Here is a 19,628-nt window from a genome sequence, read left to right as displayed (position 1 = left end):
TAGTGTTCTCTGTTTTGTGTACTCTGTGTTTGTGTTCTCTGTGTTTGTGTTCTCTGTGTTTGTGTTCTCTGTGTTTGTGTTCTCTGTGTTTGTGTTCTCTGTTTTGTGTTCTCTGTTTTGTGTACTCTGTGTTTGTGTTCTCTTTGTGTGTGTTCTGTGTGTTTGTGTTCTCTGTGTGTGTGTTCTCTGTGTTTTTGTTCTCTGTGTTTGTGTTCTCTGTTTTGTGTTCTCTGTGTTTGTGTTCTCTGTTTGTGTTCTCTGTGTTTGTGTTCTCTGTTTTGTGTTCTCTGTTTTGTGTTCTCTGTGTTTGTGTCTCTGTGTTTGTGTTCTGTGTGTTTGTGTTCTCTGTGTTTGTGTTCTGTGTGTTTGTGTTCTGTGTGTTTGTGTTCTCTGTGTTTGTGTTCTCTGTGTTTGTGTTCTCTGTGTTTGTGTTCTCTGTTTTGTGTTCTCTGTGTTTGTGTGCTCTGTTTTGTGTTCTCTGTTTTGTGTTCTGTGTGTGTGTGTGTTCTCTGTGTTTGTGTTCTCTGTGTTTGTGATCTCTGTGTTTGTGTGCTCTGTTTTGTGTTCTCTGTTTTGTGTTCTCTGTGTTTGTGTGCTCTGTTTTGTGTTCTCTGTTTTGTGTTCTCTGTGTTTGTGTTCTCTGTTTTATGTTCTCTGTGTTTGTGTCTCTCTGTGTTTGTGTTCTCTGTGTTTGTGTTCTCTGTGTTTGTGTTCTCTGTTTTGTGTACTCTGTGTTTGTATTCTCTGTTTTGTGTTCTCTGTGTTTGTGTTCTCTGTTTTGTGTTCTCTGTGTTTGTGTTCTCTGTGTTTGTGTTCTCTGTGTTTGTGTGCTCTGTTTTGTGTTCTCTGTTTTTTGTTCTCTGTGTTTGTGTTCTCTGTTTTGTGTGCTCTGTTTTATGTTCTCTGTGTTTGTGTTCTGTGTGTTTGTGTTCTGTGTTTGTGTTCTCTGTGTTTGTGTTCTCTGTTTTGTGTTCTCTGTGTTTGTGTTCTCTGTGTTTGTGTTCTGTGTGTTTGTGTTCTGTGTTTGTGTTCTGTGTGTTTGTGTTCTCTGTTTTGTGTACTCTGTGTTTGTGTTCTCTGTTTTGTGTTCTCTGTTTTGTGTTCTCTGTGTTTGTGTGCTCTGTTTTATGTTCTCTGTGTTTGTGTTCTCTGTTTTGTGTGCTCTGTTTTATGTTCTCTGTGTTTGTGTTCTCTGTTTTGTGTGCTCTGTTTTATGTTCTCTGTGTTTGTGTTCTGTGTGTTGTGTTCTGTGTTTGTGTTCTGTGTGTTTGTGTTCTCTGTTTTGTGTTCTCTGTGTTTGTGTTTCTCTGTGTTTGTGTTCTCTGTTTTGTGTTCTCTGTGTTTGTGTGCTCTGTTTTATGTTCTCTGTGTTGTGTTCTGTGTGTTTGTGTTCTGTGTGTTTGTGTTCTCTGTGTTTGTGTACTCTGTGTTTGTGTGCTCTGTTTTGTGTACTCTGTGTTTTTGTTCTCTGTGTTGTGTACTCTGTGTTGTGTTCTCTGTTTTGTGTTCTCTGTGTTTGTGTTCTCTGTTTTGTGTACTCTGTGTTTGTGTTCTCTGTGTTTGTGTTCTGTGTTTTCTGTTCTCTGTGTTTGTGTTCTCCGTGTTTGTGTTCTTTGTGTTAGTGTTCTCTGTTTTGTGTACTCTGTGTTTGTGTTCTCTGTGTTTTGTGTTCTCTGTGTTTGTGTTCTCTGTGTTTGTGTTCTCTGTGTTGTGTTCTCTGTTTTGTGTTCTCTGTTTGTGTTACTCTGTGTTTGTGTTTCTTTGTTGTGTTTTGTGTGTTGTGTTCTTGTGTGTGTGTTCTCTGTGTTTTTGTTCTGTGTGTTTGTGTTCTCTGTGTTTGTGTTCTCTGTGTTTGTGTTCTGTTTTGTGTTCTCTGTGTTTGTGTTCTCTGTGTTTGTGTTCTCTGTTTTGTGTTCTCTGTGTTTGTGTTCTCTGTGTGTGTGTTCTGTGTGTTTGTGTTCTCTTTGTGTGTGTTCTGTGTGTTTGTGTTCTGTGTGTTTGTGTTCTCTGTGTTTGTGTTCTCTGTTTTGTGTTCTCTGTGTTTGTGTTCTCTGTTTTGTGTTCTCTGTGTTTGTGTGCTCTGTTTTGTGTTCTCTGTGTTTGTGTTCTGTGTGTGTGTGTGTTCTCTGTGTTTGTGTTCTCTGTGTTTGTGATCTCTGTGTTTGTGTGCTCTGTTTTGTGTTCTCTGTTTTGTGTTCTCTGTGTTTGTGTTCTCTGTTTTATGTTCTCTGTGTTTGTGTTCTCTGTTTTGTGTTCTCTGTTTTGTGTACTCTGTGTTTGTGTTCTCTGTTTTGTGTTCTCTGTGTTTGTGTTTTCTGTTTTGTGTTCTCTGTGTTTGTGTTCTCTGTTTTGTGTTCTCTGTGTTTGTGTGCTCTGTTTTGTGTTCTCTGTTTTGTGTTCTCTGTGTTTGTGTTCTCTGTTTTGTGTTCCCCTGTATACTTTGTAATCTTGTACAGGTCCTTACCACCTGCTTCTCAATTTAAAATTTACGACTCTGAATGACAGAGAAAGTTTGACTGGTTTATCACCTATTATGATGGACTGCTGCTATTATGAATACAAGCATTGTAATATTACTGGAATAGATAGCAATTCACATAAAGCAACTCTGGGATGGATGAAAGTCATGTTTTTATCTAAAGGATTCTTGTTTAACAGCTTGAAATGATCAGTGTCTTAAGTTAGGTGTTTGTCCTATCATTATTTACACTCATGTAAAATCCTCTGATTGGTTATTACCTTAAGAACATTTTTACAAAGAAATAATTTTAAGTATTTTCATGTACAATAATTATACCCCCGCAACGAAGTTAGGGGGGTATACTGGAATCAGGTTGTCTGTCTGTACGTCCGTCAGTCCGTCTCAGTCTGTAGACACATTTTGTCCGGAAAATTCCTCCTAAACCGAAGGGCTGATTTCAATGAAACTTCACACAAATATTAATGATCATGTGTAGATGTGCATGCCACTTTCTTTTCCTCAAAATTATGGTTGCTATGGCAACTGGTCGCTATAAACAGGTTTTCCAATAAGAACCAACTTTTGCTATGGCAACTGGTCACTATAAACAGGTTTTCCGATAAGAACCATAACTTTAAGTTTGTCCGGACAACTCCTCCTAAACCGAAGGGCCGATTTCAATGAAACTTCACACAAATAAAGAAGACCATGTGTAGATGTGCATGCCACTTTCTTTTTCTCAAAATTATGGTTGCTATGGCAACTGGTCACTATATTACTGGGTTATCTTAGTTAGCCTCTTATTAACAGTTCCAATTCACCATTGACTCGTGCCGATTGGCGGGGGTATTAGTCAGCCATCCTGTGGACAGTTCTAGTTATATACATTATAAGTCATCTATTGGTTCCCCTGATGAATGTCGGTGTGGGTGTGTGGTGGCGATATAGTTTTAGTTTTGTCCATTTGGACCTTTGACTACCATCAAAGAAATAGTTTGTCTGGGTCCTACTTGGATCATGGGTTCACCTAGGTGTGGCAGTGTTTACCAAAAGCAGGTCAATTTGACCTTTGACCTACATCAATGGTAAAAATTGTTCAGCTAGGCTATATATCCTCTACACTGTTTGTCAATGGATCTTAATACCTGGGTCATAGATTCACCTAAAGTTGGGTGTCATGTACAAAAAGTAGGTCAATCTGACCTATATTTTGACCTTTGTCCTAATATGAAAGGAAAAAAATTCTTATTGCCTGATCTGCTCTTCTTGTCACTGGAACTTCTTATTTGGGACATATAAGTTCATCTTACTTGAGGATCACTTACATGCATTTCTGATATCATTTACTAAGATTAGTAATATTTCTTAATTCATTCACATTAATACCATTAACTGTGATTTGAATGCATTTGGTCTGTCAAGCAATCAGTATTAGAATTTAAGTTCTGAAAAATTCATTATCTGTGTATTCTTGATGGGGGACTGTAATTCACCAAATTGTCCTGTTTATGAAGATCTTATAAAAGCTGTTTTGATTTTACTGAGGTATGAAAATTTTACAGTATATGACTTTTGTATCAACAAATTCAAAGATCTGTTTAATTATAAGCTTACATTTTCAATAAATGTCTATGTTTAAAATTATCATTTACTTGTGGCAGTTTGTAGCTTTAAAATGTTAACAGCACTATTGCCAACTTTACAATCTACAGGCCTATAACCTCAATAATGTAAATACTATAGATATGGAAATGCAGCTCTCTAAAAGCAGAAAAAGTGAAAAAGAAACTTTCCATTATGTTGTAATGGCTCATGGTATTGAATGTCCGCCAGCTATCTATGACTGACATCCATACCCTTACATGCTTGAACAACAACACAGCTGTCATCTCTCTCCTTTAAAAGGCTTCTCACCCAGCCTGTCGACATTTTTGTTCCTAGCTTCATGTTCCTATGGAAACTGGGTCATCTTGTGCTTGTGCAAAATAAAATCCCAAAATGTGAGTTTTCATGAGAATTTTTGCATTTGCAGTTTATTATGTTGGCATGTTCTATAGTAAGGTCCAATGTTAGTAGTAACTGTACAAAGACATAGACCATAATTGTCTCTTAATCAGTGACATACCGCATATATACTTCAGTATACAACAATGTTAAATTAAGATTGTACTGTATATCAGTTTACAACAATGTTATAATATTAAGATTGTAACAGGCACAGTTTGTAGTAACACACTTAGGTGGCACAGTAGTAACACACTTAGAAGTCACAGTAGTAACACACTTAGGTGGCACAGTGGTAACACACTTAGGTGGCACAGTAGTAACACACTTAGGTGGCACAGTGGTAACACACTTAGGTGGCACAGTGGTAACACACTTAGGTGACACAGTAGTAACACACTAAGGTGGCACAGTAGTAACACATTTAGGTGGCACAGTAGTAACACACTTAGGTGGCACAGTAGTAACACACTTAGGTGACACAGTGGTAACACACTTAGGTGGCACAGTGGTAACACACTTAGGTGGCACAGTGGTAACACACTTAGGTGGCACAGTGGTAACACACTTAGGTGGCACAGTGGTAACACACTTAGGTGGCACAGTGGTAACACACTTAGGTGGCACAGTGGTAACACACTTAGGTGGCACAGTGGTAACACACTTAGGTGACACAGTGGTAACACACTTAGGTGGCACAGTGGTAACACACCTAGGTGACACAGTGGTAACACACTTAGGTGGCACAGTGGTAACACACTTAGGTGACACAGTGGTAACACACTTAGGTGGCACAGTGGTAACACACCTAGGTGACACAGTGGTAACACACTTAGGTGGCACAGTAGTAACACACTTAGGTGGCACAGTGGTAACACACTTAGGTGGCACAGTAGTAACACACTTAGGTGGCACAGTAGTAACACACTTAGGTGGCACAGTGGTAACACACTTAGGTGGCACAGTAGTAACACACTTAGGTGACACAGTGGTAACACACTTAGGTGGCACAGTGGTAACACACTTAGGTGGCACAGTAGTAACACACTTAGGTGGCACAGTGGTAACACACTTAGGTGGCACAGTAGTAACACACTTAGAAGTCACAGTGGTAACACACTTAGGTGGCACAGTGGTAACACACTTAGGTGGCACAGTAGTAACACACTTAGGTGGCACAGTAGTAACACACTTAGGTGGCACAGTGGTAACACACTTAGGTGACACAGTGGTAACACACTTAGAAGTCACAGTGGTAACACACTTAGGTGGCACAGTGGTAACACATTTAGGTGGCACAGTAGTAACACACTTAGGTGGCACAGTTTTATTTCCTGATTGGATATGAAAAGATATTGGGTCACCTTCCTGACCACATCAGATATTGGGTCACCTTCCCGACCACATCAGATATTGGGTCACCTTCCCGACCACATCAGATATTGGGTCACCTTCCCGACCACATCAGATATTGGGTCACCTTCCCGACCACATCAGATATTGGGTCACCTTCCCGACCACATCACATATTGGGTCACCTTCCCGACCACATCAGATATTGGGTCACCTTTCCGACCACAACAGATATTGGGTCACCTTCCCGACCACATCAGATATTGGGTCACACTTAGGTTGCACAGTGGTAACACACTGAGGTGGCACAGTAGTTACACACTTAGGTGGCACAGTATTTGCACACTTAGGTGGCACAGTAGTTACACACTTAGGTGGCACAGTGGTAACACACTTAGGTTGCACAGTGGTAACACACTGAGGTGGCACAGTGGTAACACACTTAGGTGGCACAGTAGTAACACACTTAGGTGGCACAGTAGTTACACATTTAGGTGGCACAGTATTTACACACTTAGGTGGCACAGTATTTACACACTTAGGTGGCACAGTATTTACACACTTAGGTGGTACTCCTGGAACAGTTTCCTGATGCAATATGAGTTGATATTTGTATCCAGACTTGATGAGAACATAGTACATGTAAGATTAGATAGTATATACCACACATGGGCTAGCCTCCTCCAGGTCAATATACCACACATGGGCTAGCCTCCTCCAGGTCAATATACCACACATGGGCTAGCATCCTCCAGGTCAATATACCACACATGGGCTAGCCTCCTCCAGGTCAATATACCACACATGGGCTAGCATCCTCCAGGTCAATATACCACACATGGGCTAGCCTCCTCCAGGTCAATATACCACACATGGGCTAGCCTCCTCCAGGTCAATATACCACACATGGGCTAGCCTCCTCCAAGTCAATATACCACACATGGGCTAGCATCCTCCAGGTCAATATACCACACATGGGCTAGCCTCCTCCAGGTCAATATACCACACATGGGCTAGCCTCCTCCAGGTCAATATACCACACATGGGCTAGCATCCTCCAGGTCATCTGCATATATTCAAAAAGAAGTTTCAAACACACATATTTATATGCTTTGTAGGTAAAGATTTCTGAAAATTAAGAGATGTCATATGTTGAATTCAGGTCACTTGTCCAAAGTAATAGTAGGTGATTATTTATTTAGTAAGAGTTATGTCCCTTGTAATAAGCAGGTCAGATGTATTGGGGAAAATACTAGAATAGACACAGAATTAAAGTACTTAAAATAGGAGCAAATTTACATTTAACAATCATTTCTAATGAAATATATTTTTGTTGATGTTTAAAAAGTTTATTATAGATATGTTAAACTTTAAAACAGCTGTATGGATATTGCTAAAATCTAAATAGTTATGTTATAGTTAATTAGCATACATATCAAATGAGTTTTGTGCTTTGGGCAACAGATTGGTTTTTTGAACCCAAGTTCAAGGTCTTTAGTTCATCTGTCCTGAAGGGAGTAAGCTTATGTCATGGTGCAGCATCTGTCTGTCCGTCCAGCATCATTTTTTCCACATTTAAATGACTTCTTCTCATTAACCAAGATGGCATACAGAGTTATGATATTATAATGGCTGATAGTTTCCTGGGATGGAGCCTCCACAAAATATGAAAAAAGAAATAATTTTGATATTTATTGAAGGCAACAGGGGTGAAAGATGTTAAAACCTTTAAATGACTTTTTTCTTGTTAATCAAATGGCTCGACATTTGGCTTATAAGTTGTCTGACAATATTTGTGAAGAAAAATCACCTTTGCCTATATTCAAGGTCACAGTGGTCAAATTGTTAAAACCTTTAGACTTAAGGCCTCGAAGAATGATATTTGGCTGATAGGTTTCTTTGATGGATCCCCACAAAATTTTGGGAAAAGAAGTGACCTTTACCCATATTCAAGGTCGAAAGGGTCATATTTGTTAAAACATTCAAACAACATCTTCTCATAAACTTAAAATCCTAGAATTAGTTCTAGTTCTTTTGATTAAATGAAAGGCAGAGAATCATCAACCACCACAGGTATTTTATAAAATATGTATTAGTTTATTGAAAGACCGGAAAAATAACCCAAAGTTTAAAACATTTAACTAAGTCTATTAGTTTATTGAAAGACAGTAAAAATAACCCAAAGTTTAAAACATTTAACTAAGTCTATTAGTTTATTGAAAGACAGTAAAAATAACCCAAAGTTTAAAACATTTAACTAAGTCTTGTGACACTACATTGCCCTGAAGATATGATATGTGTTATTCATAGCTAACAGAATAACTTCTGACTTAGAACTACATTCCAGACTTTCTGTGTAAACATTGCCAAACAGACCTACATAATTCACAGAAAATGTTTCTAACCTAATGGAACATTAACTTGTTTTTTATGTCAACAAGTGTGAGAGATACCAATGGGATTGTTTTATTTGTTGTCACATTTGCTACATATGATACAGGTAGGTGAGGAAAAGGTCATACAATGTTAGAGTCTTTGTTACAATTCTCACAGCTGTCGACCAGTGAAGGTCACCGGATCTCAGTGTCAGCATCTGTAATATCAGTCACAGCTTTTATCTAATAAAGAGCACGGGTCAAGGTTATAAAGCTGACAGCCTCCATGGTCCTATAGTCAGGTGGAGGATGTCCATTTAGGACTTCTGACAGCCTCCATGGTCCTATAGTTAGGTGGAGGATGTCCATTTAGGACTGACAGTCTCCATGGTTCTCTAGTCAGGTGGAGGATGTCCATTTAGGACTGACAGTCTCCATGGTCCTCTAGTCAGGTGGAGGATGTCCATTTAGGACTGTTGACAGCCTCCATGGTCCTGTAATCAGGTGGAGGATGTCCATTTAGGACTGACAGCCTCCATGGCCCTCTAGTCAGGTGGAGGATGTCTATTTAGGACTGTTGACAGCCTCCATGGTCCTCTAGTCAGGTGGAGGATGTCAATTTAGGACTGCTGACAGCCTCCATGGTCCTCTAGTCAGGTGGAGGATGTCCATTTAGGACTGACAGCCTCCATGGTCCTATAGTCACATGGAGGTTGTCCATTTAGGACTGACAGCCTCCATGGTCCTATAGTCACATGGAGGATGTCCTTTTAGGACTTCTGACAGCCTCCATGGTCCTGTAGTCACATGGAGGATGTCCATTTAGGACTGCTGACAGCCTCCATGGTCCTCTAGTCAGGTGGAGGATGTCCATTTAGGACTACTGACAGCCTCCATGACCCTATAGTCACATGGAGGATGTCCATTTAGGACTTCTGACAGCCTCCATGGTCCTGTAGTCACATGGAGGATGTCCATTTAGGACTGTTGACAGCCTCCATGGTCCTCTAGTCAGGTGTAGGATGTCCATTTAGGACTGACAGCCTCCATGGTCCTATAGTCAGGTAGAGGATGTCCATTTAGGACTGCTGACAGTCTCTATGGTCCTATAGTCACATGGAGGATGTCCATTTAGGACTGACAGCCTCCATGGTCCTATAGTCACATGGAGGATGTCCATTTAGGACTGTTGACAGCCTCCATGCCCCTATAGTCACATGGAGGATGTCCATTTAGGACTTCTGACAGCCTCCATGGTCCTGTAGTCACATGGAGGATGTTCATTTAGGACTGCTGACAGCCTCCATGGTCCTCTAGTCAGGTGCAGGATGTCCATTTAGGACTGTTGACAGCCTCCATGCCCCTATAGTCACATGGAGGATGTCCATTTAGGACTGACAGCCTCCATGGTCCTATAGTCACATGGAGGATGTCCATTTAGGACTGACAGCCTCCATGGTCCTATAGTCACATGGAGGATGTCCATTTAGGACTGACAGCCTCCATGGCCCTATAGTCATGTGGAGGATGTTCAGAACAAATATGAATGGAGGTGTCTGGGTTTGACTTACAATCATGATTGCCAAACTTCTGGTTAAAGGCGCATATAATTATTACTGGAATCAGGTTGTTCGCCCCTCTGTCCCTCCGTCCCTCCGTCCCTCCGTCTGTAGACACAACAATCTGCTGGCTTCTCCTAAACTACTGAGGGGATTTCAACAAAACTGCTGCAATAATCTTTATACATTGTAGATATATGTAATCTATATCGGGTTTCCGATTGTTAAGCCTGGTTAAGATGGTTGCCATGGCCTCTGATTGGCTAAAACCAAACCGCTTTAACTCTTTTACTATTCAATGGAATTAGATAAAACTTTTTTGGAGGAATGGTTAAAAGATGAACTTTAATTTTGTATAAACAAAAATGAAATTAAAAACCAAATGTTATCATGGCTAGTAAAGGTCATACAACACCAGTTTCTAGTAATGTTCCTCAGAGTTATGATGGCTTAGTAAAGTCAAGGTCATACAACACCAGTATCTAGTAATGTTCCTCAGAGTTATGATGGCTAGTAAAGTAAAGGTCATACAACACCAGTATCTCGTAATGTTCCTCAGAGTTATGATGGCTTAGTAAATTCAAGGTCATACAACACCAGTATCTAGTTAAGGTCAAGGTCATACAACACCAGTATCTAGTAAAGTTCCTCAGAGTTATGATGGCTAGTAAAGTCAAGGTCATACAACACCAGTATCTAGTTAAGGTCAAGGTCATACAACACCAGTATCTAGTAATGTTCCTCAGAGTTATGATGGCTAGTAAAGTCAAGGTCATACAGCACCAGTATCTAGATACCTGTGTTGTATGACCTTTACTAGCTATCATAACTCTGAGGAACATTACTAGTTAAGGTCAAGGTCATACAGCACCAGTATCTTGCTATGGTTAATGGTAATAATCCCCAGAGTGGTGTTGTCAGGTAGACTAGCAATTTTGAGTTTATATTACTTACAGCAATGACAAAGAAATTTTGGTTAAATAATCCGGATGTTGACAGACTTTAATACCTGTATTTCATAAGACTGACATCTATATGACAACATTTAACATATAACTTCCGGTGCTGTCTGTATCAATCTTATATAAATCACCGTACATGTCTACAATCACAAACTTTGTTTGTCCTGAATGAATTTCTATTGTTTTTACTTTGATTTTGTGTTAGATAAATTTGCATTACTTATATAATTAATTAATAATTAATTTTATGCTAAAATAAAATAAAAAATGCTGATGAAGTCATTTAATGAGCATTGCTTTATGCCAGGAGATTGAAATTGACATTTCTATTAATACCAGGCCCCAGGATTAATGAAACAATCTGAAGTCTTAATAATGTTTTGAGTTTGTCAATTATCATATAATGCCATGAAAAGTGACGCCATTGTCATCAGGATTGGCTTTGTAAAAACTTATTAGACTGTTTCCTGATCCGGGAGCATGATAGGATAATAGTGTGGACATCAGAATATTCTGTCATGAGGTAACTGTTATCGCTCACCTTGCCAGTGTTGGTATTCCTCAAAATGTTACAACATTTTATGATCTAGTGGAAAAATATTTCCTATACTTGACGTGAAAGTTGTCCTGGGCCCCTATTTGATCCCATTCATTTTCATAACTTATCTGGAAAACAAAATGGCCAACAGTCGGCCGTCTTGGACTTTGATAGTTGAGGATTTGTATTGCCATTTCTTGAGAATTACTGGAAGGAGAATGATCAGACTCATCAGGAAAACAAAATGGCTAGTGGAGTGGATGGTCATCTTTAATTTTGATGGCTGAAATTCTTTATTTGCTGTTTCTTGAGAAGTATGCCAAAGATATTTCTCAGATTTGATATATAGGTTCCCCTTGGTCCCTATTTGGTCCTAACTTATTTTGATGTTTAGTATTGTAAAAAATTTCGAATATCGGGTTATAAAATCATTAATATTTCATGTTCTACCGGCAAAGACTACTAGTAGAGGTAAACTCTCAAAGATAGTTGGATCTGTACAAACCACTCTCTGTTCGAAGCAACAATTTGAATTCCCCCTGAGCAGTTTTGCTTTATATTTTAAATCTATTTAGTGACCTCTCTTTACATGATAACCATTATTCTCTAATAAGCGACCAGAAGTCTCCAAAATGCCTTCCATTCCCATTTTCGCCTTGATAACACCCAAGTAACTTTAATTTTGTGCAAAAAGACAGGACTGGAGTCAAAGAGCCATTTTAGAATTTGACAATTTTCAGAAGTTTTGACTGATAAAAATGCATATATTTGCATGAGAAGTATAACAAAGAAAGCATAAACACTTAACTTACTGTTAAATCGTGACATTAGAACAGAAATGTTTATAAAGTAGGAAATGCAATAACATATATAACAGATAATTGGGACAAATGTCTGGACCATTATTTCAGGAATTAAAAACAAATGAAATTATATACAAAAAAATATATACATATATCTGATAAATGGTATACAGGCATTAGAAAGTAGTCAAATTAACCAATAAAATATTTCTGATGTTAAATCAATCTGTTTTGCCTTGCTAAAATAATTACAAAAAATATAAGAAATTCAACCCAATATTGTTTTGTTCAAATTGACATTTATTTATATATTGATTATTCCTATTTTAATAAGTGAATGCTTATAATCATCTCCTATTAAGATCTAATATACCATCTCCATTAAGAGACCGTTTTTCAACTTCCTGTGAGTAGTCGTTTTTACAGATTCGACTGTATATGAATTAACTCTTGTAACGTCAGTCATAAAGCAAGTTCACTGCCAGTACGTCAGTCATAAATTACTGGTATTATGTGTTGTTATGATGTATACGGCCATTTAAACGCTGTATTACACATGTTCATACTGCATTCATTTAAACAACATATGCCCTTAACATGTTGACATGATCTATTCATCCAGAATGTCGTTATAGTACATTATATTCTTAGATATTAATGAAGTCAGCTAGTTATGAACTTAATAAATTGCTTTCATGCATGCTTTTGTATGAGATGTGTCAAGAATAGCCAGATATATGTGATATACTTGTAAATTTGTGCAAATAATATGTTATTGATATATACAAATTGTCATGCCCCCCTTAACACTCAGATTTGTAACGGTGTACTTTTTACTGATTTCTGTTTTTGTTCTTATGTTCATCACAGAAAACTTATCATCATTCAGGCAACAAACTTTTAGTATGTTAATAATTTATTGAGATTTCTATAAAAAAAAACTCTTGAGTCTTTGAAGTATGGAATATACATGTAAGCAGAGTAGTAGCTTGTTGGGGCGAAGAACTATTTTTCATGTATAAACAAGTTTTTAGATTGACAAGCATTACATAAACTCTTTCCAATTTCCACCAGGCAGGTTGTAATTAAACTCGTTATGAATAATAATTGTTTAGTTTCTGTTAAAGTAATTTTTTATTTTACTTTGATTGAAAATCCAGAATAGCTACCCAAAGTCAAAATCCAGAATAGCTTCCCAAAGTCAAAATCCAGAATAGCTACCCAAAGTCAAAATCCAGAATAGCTACCCAAAGTCAGAATCTAGAATACTTACCCTAAGTCAAAATCCAGAATAGCTACCCAAAGTCAAAATCCAGAATAGCTACCCTAAGTCAAAATCCAGAATAGCTACCCAAAGTCAAAATCCAGAATAGCTACCCAAAGTCAGAATCTAGAATACTTACCCTAAGTCAAAATCCAGAATAGCTACCCCAAGTCATATGTCCTGCTCTCTTCTCAAATATACAAACTCTGTATATTACCAATAGGATATGTTTCTAATACAAGTTCAGACTAAAAAGAAAAGGTAGATAAACCATACAAGTCCATTGGGCCTTTAAAGCCCATGTGTAAAAAATAAGGTGTACATGCCTGTATGAAGTTTGGAGTATAGTGGTATGTTGGATGGTATGTGATGGGTGGGGATAAGAAAGGTCATGTAAGGTCATGTAAGGTCATGTAAGGTCGTACTACAGTTTGGAGGAGTGGTATGTTGGATGGTATGTGATGGGTGGGGATAAGAAAGGTCATGTAAGGTCATGTAAGGTCGTACTACAGTTTGGAGGAGTGGTATGTTGGATGGTATGTGATGGGTGGGGATAAGAAAGGTCATGTAAGGTCATGTAAGGTCGTACTACATTACTGCCTGACCTGACAGTGACACTATTATGGAAGTTAATGTGACTGTATAATTCTGCTATTATTGAAGCGAATGATCCTTGGAATACCTCACTTTTACACTGAGAAGATCATTCAAGCTTTTATACCAAATACTCCATCACAACAGACATACCCTCTCCTCTCCCTCCTCCTTCTACTCATCCTGTTATCTATATACATACATATATTTGAGGCTATTAAACTCTCTGGCAAATTTACCATTTCCCTTCCCCTACCTATTTCTAAGGTAAAACATTTCTTTGTTGCTTTCTAATTGACCTTCCTCTACCTATTTCTAAGGTAAAACATTTCTTTGTTGCTTTCTAATTTACCATTCCCCCTCCCGTACCTATTTCTAAGATAAAACATTTTCCTTCTTAGCTTCACTTAATTATCTTGCCTCTCTCCCGAGCCTCTATCACCAGCCCTTCCCCATCCCATGAGCCACACCTCCCTCCCGAGCCTCTATCACCAGCCCTTCCCCATCCCATGAGCCACACCTCTCTCCCGAGCCTCTATCACCAGCACTTCCCCATCCCATGAGCCACACCTCTCTCCCGAGCCTCTATCACCAGCCCTTCCCCATCCCATGAGCCAAACCTCTCTCCCGAGCCTCTATCACCAGCACTTCCCCATCCCATGAGCCACACCTCCCTCCCGAGCCTCTATCACCAGCCCTTCCCCATCCCATGAGCCACACCTCTCTCTGTCCTCCATCTAAGAGAAGGGTGGAGGGGGTATCACTATAAGAATCTTGGTTGCCTGACTTTATACATGTAATCAGGTTTATGAAGGAGTCATCACCACATCATTCAGTTATTGACTGGCATGTGTTTTATGAGCATCCAAGCGTAACTAGTGCCTATGTACCGTAAACATTTGCTATTGTAGTGAGGTCATGCATAGTAATTGGCATGTTTTTGTTTCTGACCAGGCTGTAGTGAGGACCAACTGAGTCCAGGGTCGAGTGACTGTGACATTTCTCCAGCGGAGGACGACCAGGACTATGTCCATCTCGGCTTCTTTCTGGACCGAAGAGGGATGTTTAAGTGCTTAAAACAAGAAGGTAGGTTTATTTACATGTTGATGGTGCTACAATAATTATCAACCTAGCATTTCATGTTTCTTGTGTGCTGTTTTCAGGAAGATAACTGTGACCAATGATGGTTGATCCTGATAGCTAGCTAGAGATAAGATACATGTATCATTGGAGGTAGTGGGCAATGGCAGTAGGTACATACCACTCAGGCAGGGGCAATTTTTGTCCTGCTAAAGTTAAAGATTATGAACCAATATCAACCTATCACATCTGCAGCTACACAATCTGGTCCATATCTCGAGCTCTGTTTGCGCCAACATTATAAAATATAAAATACCAAACAATATAAATGGCTGTAAAATCTTGGCATACCACTTGGTGAAAGGGGCAGCCGTTTTTATGAACAATAATATTTCATATATTTTGGAATTAAAACGTAATTTTTGGCAATATCTAATGGCATACCGGGGGGAGGGGGGGGGGGGGGGGGGGAGGGGGGGCAATGTATGAAGGTACATACCACAGGAGGTAGGGGACAATATCTATAGATATATGTACTTACCACAGGGAGTAGGGCGGCAATGTCTGTAGGTACATACCACTGGGGGTAGGGGACAATATCTATAGATATATGTACTTACCACAGGGGGTAGGGGGCAATATCTATAGATATATGTACTTACCACAGAGAGTAGGGGGGCAATGTCTGTAGATACATACCACTGGGGTAGGGGGCAATATCTATAGATATATGTACTTATCACAGGGAGTAGGGGGGCAATATCTATAGATATAAGTACTTACTTCAGGAGGTAGGCGGCAATGTCTGTAGGTACATACCACTGGGGGTAGGGGGCAATATCAATAGTTACATTTACTAACCAATGGGGGTAGCTGACAGTGATGATGGTGTTTTCTGTGTTTGTGGGGTGACTGTTCCCTATATATAAAGCTGACAGTGATGATGGTGTTTTCTGTGTTTGTGTGGGGTGACTGTTCCCTATATATAAAGCTGACAGTGATGATGGTGTTTTCTGTGTTTGTGTGGGGTGACTGTTCCCTATATATAAAGCTGACAGTGATGATGGTGTTTTCTGTGTTTGTGTGGGGTGACTGTTCCCTAAATATATAGCTGACAGTGATGATGGTGTTTTCTGTGTTTGTGTGGGGTGACTGTTCCCTATATATATAGCTGACAGTGATGATGGTGTTTTCTGTGTTTGTGGGGTGACTGTTCCCTATATATAAAGCTGACAGTGATGATGGTGTTTTCTGTGTTTGTGGGGTGACTGTTCCCTATATATAAAGCTGACAGTGATGATGGTGTTTTCTGTGTTTGTGTGGTGACTGTTCCCTATATATAAAGCTGACAGTGATGATGGTGTTTTCTGTGTTTGTGGGGTGACTGTTCCCTATATATAAAGCTGACAGTGATGATGGTGTTTTCTGTGTTGTGTGGGGTGACTGTTCCCTATATATAAAGCTGACAGTGATGATGGTGTTTTCTGTGTTTGTGTGGGGTGACTGTTCCCTATATATAAAGCTGACAGTGATGATGGTGTTTTCTGTGTTTGTGTGGGGTGACTGTTCCCTATATATAAAGCTGACAGTGATGATGGTGTTTTCTGTGTTTGTGTGGGGTGACTGTTCCCTATATATAAAGCTGACAGTGATGATGGTGTTTTCTGTGTTTGTGGGGTGACTGTTCCCTATATATAAAGCTGACAGTGATGATGGTGTTTTCTGTGTTTGTGTGGGGTGACTGTTCCCTATATATAAAGCTGACAGTGATGATGGTGTTTTCTGTGTTTGTGTGGGGTGACTGTTCCCTATATATAAAGCTGACAGTGATGATGGTGTTTTCTGTGTTTGTGTGGGGTGACTGTTCCCTATATATAAAGCTGACAGTGATGATGGTGTTTTCTGTGTTTGTGTGGGGTGACTGTTCCCTATATATAAAGCTGACAGTGATGATGGTGTTTTCTGTGTTTGTGTGGGGTGACTGTTCCCTATATATAAAGCTGACAGTGATGATGGTGTTTTCTGTGTTTGTGTGGGGTGACTGTTTCCCTATATATAAAGCTGACAGTGATGATGGTGTTTTCTGTGTTTGTGTGGGGTGACTGTTTCCTATATATAAAGCTGACAGTGATGATGGTGTTTTCTGTGTTTGTGTGGGGTGACTGTTCCCTATATATAAAGCTGACAGTGATGATGGTGTTTTCTGTGTTTGTGTGGGGTGACTGTTCCCTATATATAAAGCTGACAGTGATGATGGTGTTTTCTGTGTTTGTGTGGGGTGACTGTTCCCTATATATAAAGCTGACAGTGATGATGGTGTTTTCTGTGTTTGTGTGGGGTGACTGTTCCCTATATATAAAGCTGACAGTGATGATGGTGTTTTCTGTGTTTGTGGGGTGACTGTTCCCTATATATAAAGCTGACAGTGATGATGGTGTTTTCTGTGTTTGTGTGGGGTGACTGTTCCCTATATATAAAGCTGACAGTGATGATGGTGTTTTCTGTGTTTGTGTGGGTGACTGTTCCCTATATATAAAGCTGACAGTGATGATGGTGTTTTCTGTGTTTGTGGGGTGACTGTTCCCTATATATAAAGCTGACAGTGATGATGGTGTTTTCTGTGTTTGTGTGGGTGACTGTTCCCTATATATAAGCTGACAGTGATGATGGTGTTTTCTGTGTTTGTGTGGGGTGACTGTTCCCTATATATAAAGCTGACAGTGATGATGGTGTTTTCTGTGTTTGTGGGGTGACTGTTCCCTATATATAAAGCTGACAGTGATGATGGTGTTTTCTGTGTTTGTGTGGGGTGACTGTTCCCTATATATAAAGCTGACAGTGATGATGGTGTTTTCTGTGTTTGTGTGTGGTGACTGTTCCCTAAATATAAAGCTGACAGTGATGATGGTGTTTTCTGTGTTTGTGTGGGGTGACTGTTCCCTATATATAAGCTGACAGTGATGATGGTGTTTTCTGTGTTTGTGGGGTGACTGTTCCCTATATATAAAGCTGACAGTGATGATGGTGTTTTCTGTGTTTGTGGGGTGACTGTTCCCTATATATAAAGCTGACAGTGATGATGGTGTTTTCTGTGTTTGTGTGGGGTGACTGTTCCCTATATATAAAGCTGACAGTGATGATGGTGTTTTCTGTGTTTGTGGGTGACTGTTCCCTATATATAAAGCTGACAGTGATGATGGTGTTTTCTGTGTTTGTGTGGGGTGACTGTTCCCTATATATAAGCTGACAGTGATGATGGTGTTTTCTGTGTTTGTGTGGGTGACTGTTCCCTATATATAAAGCTGACAGTGATGATGGTGTTTTCTGTGTTTGTATGGTGACTGTTCCCTATATATAAAGCTGACAGTGATGATGGTGTTTTCTGTGTTTGTATGGTGACTGTTCCCTATATATAAAGCTGACAGTGATGATGGTGTTTTCTGTGTTTGTGTGGGTGACTGTTCCCTATATATAAGCTGACAGTGATGATGGTGTTTTCTGTGTTTGTGTGGGGTGACTGTTCCCTAAATATAAAGCTGACAGTGATGATGGTGTTTTCTGTGTTTGTGTGTGGCGACTGTTCCCTAAATATAAATCTGACAGTGATGATGGTGTTTTCTGTGTTTGTGTGGGGTGACTGTTCCCTAAATATAAAGCTGACAGTGATGATGGTGTTTTCTGTGTTTGTGTGGGGTGACTGTTCCCTATATATAAAGCTGACAGTGATGATGGTGTTTTCTGTGTTTGTGTGGGGTGACTGTTCCCTATATATAAAGCTGACAGTGATGATGGTGTTTTCTGTGTTTGTGGGGTGACTGTTCCCTATATATAAAGCTGACAGTGATGATGGTGTTTTCTGTGTTTGTGTGGGGTGACTGTTCCCTTATATAAAGATACAGTGATGATGTTTTCTGTGTTGTTGGGGTGATGTTCCCATAATAAAGCTGACAGTGATGATGGTGTTTCTGTGTTTTGTATGGGGTGGGACTGTTCCCTATATATAAAGCTGACAGTGATGATGGTGTTTTGTGTTTGTGTGGGGTGACTGTTCCCCATATATAAAGCTGACAGTGATGATGGTGTTTTCTGTGTTTGGTGGGGTGACGTTCCCTATATATAAGCTGACAGTGATGATGGTGTTTTCTTGTGTTGTGGTGACTGTTCCCTATATATAAAGCTGACAGTGATGATGGTGTTTTCTGTGTTTGTGGGGTGACTGTTCCCTATATATAAAGCTGACAGTGATGATGGTGTTTTCTGTGTTTGTGGGGTGACTGTTCCCTATATATAAAGCTGACAGTGATGATGGTGTTTTCTGTGTTTGTGGGGTGACTGTTCCCTATATATAAAGCTGACAGTGATGATGGTGTTTTCTGTGTTTGTATGGTGACTGTTCCCTATATATAAAGCTGACAGTGATGATGGTGTTTTCTGTGTTTGTGTGTGGTGACTTTTCCCCCTCCTGTTTTATCAGTAAAGAGATCTTGAGATTTGATGGCATCTTAACCTCAAGTTTGTGTGGTGAGCCACAGAGCTGTGTATCAGCTTGGTAAAGGTCTCCCCTGACATTACCTACTGGTCCTCCATACACACAGGAGCAGGTGAAGACAACATTCTATATCACCAGGCCCAGTT

The 19,628-nt window shown here is 39.6% G+C and overlaps 1 protein-coding gene across 1 annotated transcript in view; it reads left to right on the top strand.

The window, feature by feature from the left end:
- LOC117328824 overlaps window positions 1-19,628 on the top strand; it is a 181,114-nt gene that overhangs the window by 18,988 nt on the left and 142,498 nt on the right. The window contains exon 2 of the mRNA XM_033886396.1: window positions 14,868-14,999. Within this exon, the coding sequence (XP_033742287.1) occupies window positions 14,975-14,999 (25 nt within the window). The 5' untranslated portion in view covers window positions 14,868-14,974. The remainder of the gene's footprint in view (window positions 1-14,867; window positions 15,000-19,628) is intronic.

Source organism: Pecten maximus, chromosome 6 (assembly GCF_902652985.1).
Source record: "Pecten maximus chromosome 6, xPecMax1.1, whole genome shotgun sequence".
NCBI classification, from domain to species: domain Eukaryota; kingdom Metazoa; phylum Mollusca; class Bivalvia; order Pectinida; family Pectinidae; genus Pecten; species Pecten maximus.
This window is presented reverse-complemented; position numbering and strand designations above follow the sequence as displayed.